The sequence below is a fragment of the Saccopteryx leptura genome, chromosome 10 (assembly GCF_036850995.1).
Source record: "Saccopteryx leptura isolate mSacLep1 chromosome 10, mSacLep1_pri_phased_curated, whole genome shotgun sequence".
In the NCBI taxonomy this organism is placed as follows: Eukaryota; Metazoa; Chordata; class Mammalia; order Chiroptera; family Emballonuridae; genus Saccopteryx; species Saccopteryx leptura.
In genome coordinates, this window is record NC_089512.1 from 37,846,673 (window position 1) to 37,857,077 (window position 10,405).

The following is a 10,405-nucleotide window of genomic DNA, read 5'->3' on the forward strand; positions in this document are numbered from 1 at the left end:
CTCGGAGTCAGGGCATCGTGTGGGGCCCTCTGACAGCACTGGCTTACTATAGCCCTCCCTGAGGACATCTGCGCTTCCACCACGGCTGTGTGCTCCAGGCCACACCTCCCAAGGGTGTGGCACGGAGTGCTGTTCAGAACATAAACAGGTATTACTGATGCTTGGGTAATCAAAATGAGACTTGTCATCAGAACTCTGGGTTCCTGCAGGACTCAGGTGCACATTAAATCTCTAAGCAAGGGTTAGTTTGCCCACATTTCTTGAGGCAGGGACTAACTACCCTGTGGGGCTCAGTGCCAATGCTGAATGTCCCAAAGGTCACAAGTCTTGGAGCTGGTGCCCCCTCTGCTGTGTCAGAGCCTCCAGCGTTTCCCCCCTGGGAACCCTTAACATTTCCATTCAATAGGGTGAAGACAGCTCAGCTTAGAAAGAGGACTGCCCACTAGATAGTATCGACCCATCCTTCAACCCTGCGGTCCCCCGCAGTGGAGTCTGATATGCCCTGCCTTGGTTTCATTCCCCACCCCTGATCAAATTTAATCCATCCCAAACAGTAAGACACACCCAGGGAACCGAGGTCCTCAAACCGAGAGCGAGAGCTGGGGCTTGATCAAAGACCACAGGCCAGCCAGCACCTTCCCCTGGTGCCAGGTTTCAGAGCAGGCAGGGCTCCAGCGAAGCCCAAACCCAACTGGCCCTGCCCCTAGTCTCATCTCAATCAGTAGTGGAACAGCAAAGAGATGAGAATCTGAGACCTTAAAAAGGACGTCAGAAGTCATTGAGCTCAGTCCCGAGTGTTCATGGATGAGAGATTACAGAGCTGAGAGGCATTCTGTGGCCACGGGAAGAAGAGATCCGGGAGTGAGAAGACCCCAGGTGGGAACTCCTGTTTTACCATCGGCGGGGTATGTGGTGTTGGATGAGTGTCGACTTCCTCAGGTGGGAAACAGAGATGTTGATACCTCCCTCACAAGGCTGTCGTATAGAACAGAAGTTTAGGAACATAGACTTAAAAATCAAGTTCAAGGGAAAAGACAATCATTCAGCAAAGGTCAGGAAAAAAGCTGGAGCACATATATATGTAAAATCCTATCCAATTACTAACAACAAGCTTTCAATCTGTCTTTAAATCCTTTCCCTAAAAGGCAAAGTAGGAGGGAAACTAGATGGGTTATAAAATTTGGCATCCATAAGATAAACACATACCATTGCAGAATAAAAATCAAGCTTTTTACCTAATTTCAAGACTTGCTGAATAGTTACAGTAATCAAGACAGTGTGGTATTGGCAGCAATGCACACGTACCTCAGTGAAACAATATAAAACCCAGAACAGACCCACAAGTAAGGCCAACTGATTTTCAACAAAGTTGCAAAGACAATTCCCTAGAGAATGGTTAATCTTTGTGTGGACAATGATGCATTCCACAAGCAGAGCAGAGGGGAGGGGAAGCCACACTTCCATCCCAACATCTGGGTCTCCCAGAATGGAGAGAAAAATAATCATTGTCACAGACAAAAGAGAACTGATCAGAAAGAAGAAATGAGCTACCTATGTTAGGAGACCTAAATTGTTTTTCCATTTTGTTCTGTAAGAGTATAGGTCACAAATTCGTCACCAGGAGAGTCAATGTAAGCTAAGAAAGGCTGAGTGACCTGTGACCCCTGCCCCACCCATTCCCATTGTTCTCTCTGCCCGCCCACCCCCTCCAATGGGGTGGGGGTGGGACATACTGCAGGAAACAGAATAAATGCTGTCCTCAGTGTTTGAGAAACACCACCCCTGAGGAGCAGAGGGTATGTCTAAATCCATGGGGTCAGGGTAAGGAATTCTTTGGCCCTGGGGCATTTTATTGAGACTGTTTTCCTGAGCACAAATGACAGGTTGTTGGGATAGAGCACTTTCCTCTGGAAACTGAGAGGTTAAGCACATGATTGGGCCTCAGGGACCTCAGGAAGGCATGGACACAGGCCTGGCCAAGTACCTCTTCCTCATTTTTGAGCCTCCCACCCAGGTCAGAGGTCACCAGGGCCACTCGAGCCAGATTTGTCTATCCCTTTCCTCCCACTGCTATTCCCCAGCCCTCTACCCCCAACGGACAGGGTGTTCCCTGTGCACTGGATATACATTGATTCACTACACTGGGGCTCTGGGTGTGTCAGTGCCTGAAATTTGGGCAGCGGTCACCAATCAGCCACTCCTTTTATAAGATAACCTCAGTTTGGCCGCAGAGGTTTCATTTCAAGGAGAAACAGATCTCTGTGAGGGTGCCAGGATAAGTTAGCCACAAAGACTCCCTCCTGCCTCCCCTATCCCCGCCCCACAATCGTTGAATGAACCTGTTTTTAATTTAGAGCTGCCGAGTTCTAGAGGCTGAACTGCTCCCTCTGACAACAACTGGTGAGCAGGTCCTCTACTCCCTAAGTATCCTATAAGCCAGAGACAATAGAAGCTGTCTCTAGACTAAGTGCCATTGTATTTACTCCTGCAGAAGGAGCTAGGAAAAACTCACTGCTAGAGTGAGAGCTGTCGGCCCTTTGAGAGTTACTGAAGAATGACAGGGAAGGAGCCTGTTAGCAGTGGGGACCCGCCATGCTGCAGCCACCACAGAGCCCCCTGGTCACAGCTAGGATGTGTGGGTCACAGGGCCTGGAGAAAGGCCTGGCCACTGGGAACAAGTACACCCATGGTATCCCCACGTGCTAACCCACAGCTGAGCAGCACTGTGTGATGGTGAGGCCAGGATGCACAGCCCTTAGGGTCTCCGCCTTTGGAGTCTCCTACTCTGCACCCCCCTTTTCTGTCTGTCTCCTCACACAACAGACCAGACTCACTACACCTAGTTTTCTTCATCATTAACGGGGACCATAATACTGTCCACTTGAGAGTGTTGTAATGAGGATTAAATATGGGTAAAATATTTCCATAGTCCTTTGTACATTCAGACAGCTCTATTACCATTAGCTACTATTACTATTATTTTAGACATTATTATTAACTACAGTGTCTCTTAACTATTAATTATAACTGGTGGAACACCAGACCCTAGATAATGTTTGAATGTGCAATTTCAGGAACTAGCCTCAAACTGATGCCAATCCCAGAGAGCCCATCAGAGTTCACAGAGCCTTTTCCTATGCCTCCTCCCACAGCATCCTGACGGAGCCTCGTGAGGTAAGAACTGTTCATATTACCCAGTGTTTTCACGTCAGGACTCTGAGGCCCAGGAAAGGTGAGAAAGCTTCCCTGTCTCACCTAGTCAGTAAAAGACTAGACTGGGACTTGGATCTGAGTCCCCTGGTTTCATCCCCTTACCCGGTTTTCAACCTTTTTCATCTCATGGCACAAATAAACTAATTACTAAAATTCTATGCACACCAAAAAATGTTATATTTTTAGCCTATTTGATAAAAAAAAAATAGGCATAATTTTGACTCATTCATACTGAACAGTTGTTATTTTTTTAATTTGACCATCTAAGGGAAAAGAGGTCAGTGCCCCCTCATAAATAGTCAGGTATTGCATGTTTTAAAAAATTCTTACGGCATAACCAGATGGAAATCATTGCTCTAAACCTTAATGGTATGTAGGGCTTTGCAGGAATGTCATAAATTCAATTGGATCATCTGTCCCAGCAACAAGGAACCTAGAAAAAGGATGGGCTCTTGGGTTGGGTGTTCCCTGTCCCCCCCTCACACATCTCATAAGACACGTGCAGTCCACACTATACAGGGAGGATCCGGGGCAGCCATTCAACCTCTCCCAGGGAGAAGGAAATCTCCCATCAAATAGAAAAGCCCCCACATGGACAGTAAGTAACATCCCCTGGAAGAAAAGGCTTAAGTAAGTTTAACTAAAAAATTCCAGACTCCATATTTGCCTGGAGCTATCCAAACTTGTACTTGGTCTCAAGCTGATACATGAAGCCAAGTGGAAGTCTCGCCAAACTCTGTTCTTAGAATTACTATGGATCAATGGAGGCAGTAATTTAGAAAACCTGGTTTTTAGAATGAAGAAAAACTCTCAACTGGTGGTATGAGACTTTAAGAGGCCAATTGGTCTGGGCCCAGGTCTCAGGCACGTGTGGCTAAATCATCAGCATGTGATAAATTGTCTTATTTTTACAGATCTTCAAAGAAACAGCTGCCAAACATGCATTTATTTTAGGGACTCTGGGAGGGTCTAAGTGGATCAATTTCATTTGGGGTTGCCTTTGGTGTCAGGAATCTGTTCTGGAACAAGTCGTCCTTCCTGCCCTTCTTGGTGAAAATAGAGGAAGTTGCCCCCACCCTGGCTTCCTCCTGGGACCCTCTTTTTTCAGACCACCCAACCATTTCCTCCTAACTCCTAAATTATAAACACCAAAATTTCCACCGTTCTCCGTTGAACCTTCTCTAAGACTCTTTTAAATGGTGGGACCAAAACCACACATAGTGTTCTCCTTCAGGTCTGGTCAAAGGAAAAGAGATCTGAGGATTAGATTATCTTAAATTATCTCAAAATGTTTGTGTCTTATTTATATCCAAGCATGGCATCAATTCAGCCTTTATGTATTGTGGTGTGGCGAGAAAGCAGAAGCAGGATTGAGGATTCAGGTCTACTGTCAACAATTTGAGTAAGTATACAGGTGAGGTCTACTATGACCTCTGGGTCCTTTTTTATTGTACACCTTCATCTGGGTTCCCCTTAGTTGCACCTCTGGAGGCTTTACTTGCCTTATCTGATTAGACAGTTGTCCAAAACAACTGCTCTGCACCATAATCTCCAATCTGACCCCAAGGAACCCTGATGTGAGCTCTCCAACCCCCTAGATTCTCACCAGCATTGCTCCCTCAGGAGTGCATTCTCAGTTTCCTTGGCAGGACAAAATGGGCAGAAAAAGCCTGAACGTGATTCAACTATTCCCGGGCCTCCTAGACATGTGAGGGAGTAGAAAGCATTCTTGACCCCCTGGAGAAGAAAGTGTCCTCACCATGCAGCTGCCTCCACCCTACCTTCTCTTCACCCACACTCCAGAACTTGTCTAGCTGACTTGTCTGTTACTGAACAGGCTGTGAGAACCACTGCTTTCCTGAGGCCATTTCTAGACCTGGACAGCTGGCCCAAGTGCACAGGGCTGAGAGCCATCCTAGGGGAGTTCTAACATTGCAGGCAGGGAGGTAGCAGAGCCTCTATGCTGCTGCTCTTGGGGAAGAGGAAAGCCTGGGGAACGAGAACATCCTTTCTGCCACCCACCGCAGATGAGCTGGGCTCTCATCTCCATCTCACAGCATTCCCCCACAGGGCAGCAGGGCGCCAGACCCGGGCACCTCCAAGCACACCCCCTTAAAGTAACTGCCTGCCAGAGATCGAAAAAGTGACCCGCGAGGTATTCTTTTTCCACAAAGAACAGAACAACTTCCAGTGTTAGTGCCTGCACTATCTGAATAGAGTTGTCCCGATAAGCAGGTACTTGCATTGTCCTATTTCTGACACCGGTGTGGGCGTGGGAGCGCGCGGGCGCGTACACACACGCGCGCGGGCGCGCACACCGCACGCCCAGCATGCACGCGCCTGTCCAGCGTCCCCTCGCCCGCAGTGCCTGGTCCCCGGGATGCTCCCCGAGCGAGGCACCGAGGGTGGAGCAGGGAGCCCCGCGCATCCAGCGCCTCCTGGGCTACGCGGGAGGTGCACCAGGCGCAGCCCGGACCCGGGCGGTCCCGGGCTCTCCGCTCACCTTAATGTTGCTGAAGACAGAGCGGGGACAGCGGCCAGCTGGACCCGAGGAGGCGTCGCTGACCTGTCGCGTGCCGGGCTTGGGCAGAAGCCCCATAGTGGCAGGCAACGGCAAGGCCGGCGCGGGGCCGGGCGACAGCAGCGGCGCGGGGCGGCGTCCCCTCGAGCCGGGTCAGGGCGGCGGCAGGGCCCGGGGCGGAAGGCCGGTGGAGCAAGGGCTGGGCGTCGGGCTGGTGTGGCCCGGCGGGTAGGTGGCTTGCGCGGCGGTGGTGACCGGAGGAGGCGCGCAGCGCTGGGACTGAGCGAGAGAGTGCGCGCCCAGAAGTTTTATAAGTGGCCGCCGCCGATGATGAAACGCGTCCTCCCTCCTCCCTTTTCTCTTCTCTCGTCAAAGGCGCCGCGAGCCCCCGCCCCACCCCCGCCGCTGCAGCCCCCTCGGACAGGTGTGACGCGGCTGCTCGCTGCGCTTGACCTCGTTCCCGGCGCGGCGTTGTGTCTCTGCTCCGCGAGCACGGCTTGGACCTGCGAGGCTTGGCCGCCTCCGGAGAAGATCCCGCCTGCCGGGAGGGGGTTGGGGGTGTGGCGGGCCCAGGGGAGAGGAGGTAGTGGCTGGAAGGGGCTGGAGGCCGCAGGGGGGTGGGGTCGCGGGGCGGGGCGGTGGGGGGTGGGCGCAGCGGGAACCTGCCGGCGGGAGACGGAGGGGACCCGAGAAAGGGTCCGCAGGACTTACGGGGGCAGGAGAAGGCTGGAGAAGGACTGAGGGGTTCTGGAGAGGCCAACAGGAGCCAGGGGTGTTGGAGAGGGGCCAGGGTTTCTGGAAGAGAGGGGAGCCCCTGCACCCCTCCCGACGCACTCGGGAAGATTTCCTGAGCCGGCCTCTGCTTGTTTGCACTCGCTGAAAGAAAACCTGGGTTCTCAGTTCCGGTGATGGCTCTGAGACTCGCTGAAGTTCTGTTTGTGTCGAGGACTGATTTATATTTAAACTGTTCTTTGCACTGGAGAGGGGGCCAGTAACAAGGTGGAGAGGTGGGGGCCCCGCGGGCTGGGCCGAACTCTGGATCTGAGCCAAGGTAAACTGCAGTCGCTGTCAAGCGTCAGCTCCTCCGGGCCTGGCCTGGAGCACCGTGGGGAAGATGGGGAGGAGGGTGGCTGGACAAACGGACGCACCCCACTGACCTCCTTCTCAGGGCTGGAATAAAAGAACGGCTTGATTTTTTTTCCCCGAGAATTTTTTCCACTAGGATTCCCAGTACAGCAGAGAGAAAGGTGAGGCTTTTCAAGAAAATAAAGTTCTATTAACAGCAGCTCAGTAAATAATCCAGTTCCGAAGGTATTTTTCTAGCTCCCTAATTCTGACAGTGCCCTGCAGAACCAATTTCTGCAAGCCCACCCTACTCTCAGGAAAAGCATGAGGCCACCCTCAATACCCAGGTAGCTTTGGCTACCCAGGATGGATGGACCCATAGGTTTTTTATTTCTATCCAAGGCCTGATGCCTTTCTAGGTGCTCCTGGTCTGTGCCGTCCTGTGTTCTGTAGCTTCTCCTATCTCCTATCCACCATGCTGTTGTGTCCTGTGGTCCAAGGACCCTGACTGACAACAGCAGCATGCAGTGCTGAAGGAAAAGCCATTGGTCAGTGGATGGGCGCTGGCCACTTCACCCACCCCCAGAGTGCAGGGTTTCCAGAGAGGCTTTCCTGAGCCCTACACCAGCCCCAGAGCCAGAGCAGGCATGAAACTCCAGGTCACTGATCTGCCCTCTTAGAGAACTTGGAACACAAGGACGACTACTACCACAGAGCACTCAAAGGGTGCTGGGCACTGGGCTGTGACATCCATGGTGGATTGTGCCAGACTTTCTGCTGGGCGCCTACATGTGTGACTCCTCAGAACCCCAGCGTTAGCCCAAAAGTTACAAGTACCATTGCAATCTGGATATCACAGGCAACTGTGCTGGAACCGGCAACGAAAACCAGAGACTGAAAGACACACAGCTGTTAAATGATGGGGCTGGAACCTGAACCCAGCTTTGTCTGACTCCAAAGCCCGGACTTGAGCATTATGCCCTTTGAAAAATTGGAAGGAAGAAAAGAAAGAAGGAAGGGAGGGAGGGAGGAGGGAGGAAGGAAGGAAAGAAAAAAGTTATCTATCCCAGTAACTTGATTTCACAAGAAGGAAAAGAAAAGGAAGGGAAGGGAAGGGAATAGGTATGGGAAAGGAGAGAAGGGCAGGGGAGGGGAGGGGAGGGGAGGGGAGGAGAGGAAAAAGTTTTCTATCCCAGGAGCCTGGTTTCACAAATGAAACCAAGCAGAGAACAGAGAAGGCCAAGGTCACAGGCACATTAGGGCTGCCACGGCTGGAGCCTCTTCCTCAAGCCCTGAAGCCTTGCCTGATCTGCGGTGGCGCAGTGAATGAAGTGTCATCCTGGCATGCTGAGGTCCTTAGTTCAAGGTCCCAGGCTTGCCCGGTCAAAGCACATCCGGGAGGCAACTACAAGTTAATGCTTCCCGCTCCTCCCTACTTCCCCGCCCGCCCCTCCCACTCCCACTGTCTTCCTCTAAAATTAATAAATACAATCTTAAAAAACAAAACAAAAACACCCTGAAGCCTTGCCAGGGTCCTCTGAATGAATCCCAGGCAGGGGCAGCTTCTCCACCCTCAGCTTGTCCTGCTCCATTCATTCACCTTGCCCGCTTCCAGCTGCTGGGACCAGCATTATCTTCAAAGGAAGGGCCAATTCAGAAATGCTCATACATGGTTATCTGCCTTCATCTCCCTTTCTTTTACTAGGTGGAGGTCAGCTAACTGTAAGGGGGACCTAACCAAAGTGGCTTTAAGGAGATTTATTTATCTCTCATAATAAAAAGCCGGCTAGCAGCTAGTCTAGGGCAGTCACCACCAAGGCCCCTGCAGGATTCCTTACTGTGTGGCTCATCCCCATGGCTTCTTCACAAGATGGCTCCACTGCCTGCAGCCTCCCCTCCTAACTCCAGAAAGGAGGTTCTAGATAGGAAATAGGGAAAGGCTGTGCTCACATTAGGGCAGCCACTCTCTGGCGAACATGCTTAATTAATTTTCATTAAGTCTCATCATGGCTCCCCTCTATGAAGGAGGCTAAGAAATGTCATTAACATCGCGGCCCCCAACAAAACTGGGGCTCTATTAGGGATACGGGGAGAAAGTATATTGTGTTTTCAACTTTTAATGTCTGCACCACGAGTAACCCATTTCCCTAAAAGCACCGCAGGGCCTGCTTCCAAAACTTTTCCCAGATTCTTTGATTTCAGCAAATATTTCTTAGCACTATTGAAAAATAAACCAGAAGAACAATCCCTGACTTCAAAGACTCCATGGTGTCAGGTGGGGAGTGAGAAGACAAAGCATCAGTGTGATGTAGGAAGAGCTGTTGTGCACAGCTGCTATGGTAACAAATAAGAGGGGCCCTGATTCATCCTGGGGCAGCAGGAAGGCTTCCTGGAAGAGGTGACTCTCAAGCTGAGTCCTAAGGACTGGAAGGATTGGGAGGGATAGGGTGAAGGAAGGTAAATCTGCTCCATGGTTACAGTCTGGCCAGGGACAGTGGGAATGTGTGCCATGAAGAGGCTGGAGTACTGAGTGTCATGCCTTATCCCTGACACAATGGGGAGTCACTAAAGGCTTCTGAAGAAGGGGTGGCCTGGGCTGATTTGCATTTCAGAGAGACCCTCTGACATTTGGGTAAGAAACAGAGGGGCAGTCTGCAGAAGGAAACCCAGGAGCTAAGATGAATGCCTGTTCTGCAGTCGGGAAGGAGTAAAAGGTGCCGAGAAGTTGAAAGGAAAGGACATCCGGGTGTTAGCAAGGGAAATATTAAGGATGAGTCCCAGGATCTGACTTGGGCAACTTGCACTGGTGATGCCCGCCCCTGGCAGAAGGAGCCCAGCAGGAGCAGGAGCTATCAGGAGAATGCACTGAGTCTTCCTGGGCTCACTTTGAGTTCAGACTGCCTGGAGTACATGAAGGCCCAGATGCCCAGCAGGCAGGTGTGTATATGGGTCTCGGGCTCAGGTGGACACTGGGCTAGAGATAGGAACTCAGACATCCCACACACAGGCAGTGGGTAAGCCTCGAGAACGAACAAATTTCCCAAAGAGAATGTGTTGATGAGAAGTAGGTCCTGGACCAACCACAAGCAACATCCAGGGGTGGCACAGGGGCTGGAGCCAGCCAAGGGGACAGAGGGGAGAGGTCACTGTGGAGGGAAGCACAACAGCCCAGGGGCGGTGCTTCAAAAAAAAGGAAGTCAGGTTGCCGAAGAGGGAAGATAAGGCCTGTGGATGACCTGACCGCTGGGCCAGCAATAGGCTGGCAGTGAAAACCTGGGCCAGAATGTTCCCAGTGGGTGAGGTGCGCAGAGGCCAGGTTGTGGGGGAGGAAGAGAAACAGAGCAGGGGAAAGTGCCCACGGAAGCCATCAGCACCTTTCCCGGGGTGCAGAGGAGAGCGGAAGGGGAGGGGCTGGGCAGCTGCTGCTCTCTTCGGGGCCAGATCTCTCCAGCTTTCCCAGGTCTCATGCTGGGGCAATGACACAGTCACACCCCCGGGGCTCCTGCTCATGCTGTTCCCTCTCCTGCGTGGCCTGCCTCACAGTGCTTGGCTTGTGCTCTGCAAGAGCAGCTCCTGTTACCACTTGCTTTGGGCCCCTTAACAAGA

The 10,405-nt window shown here is 51.8% G+C and overlaps 1 protein-coding gene across 1 annotated transcript in view; it reads right to left on the reverse strand.

The window, feature by feature from the left end:
* The window catches only part of SLCO2A1 (solute carrier organic anion transporter family member 2A1), a 76,665-nt gene extending 70,411 nt beyond the window's left edge, over positions 1-6,254 (reverse strand). The window contains exon 1 of the mRNA XM_066351895.1: positions 5,717-6,254. Coding sequence (XP_066207992.1) covers positions 5,717-5,812 — 96 coding nt within the window. The 5' untranslated portion in view covers positions 5,813-6,254. The remainder of the gene's footprint in view (positions 1-5,716) is intronic.
* Positions 6,255-10,405: the final 4,151 nt, after the last annotated feature.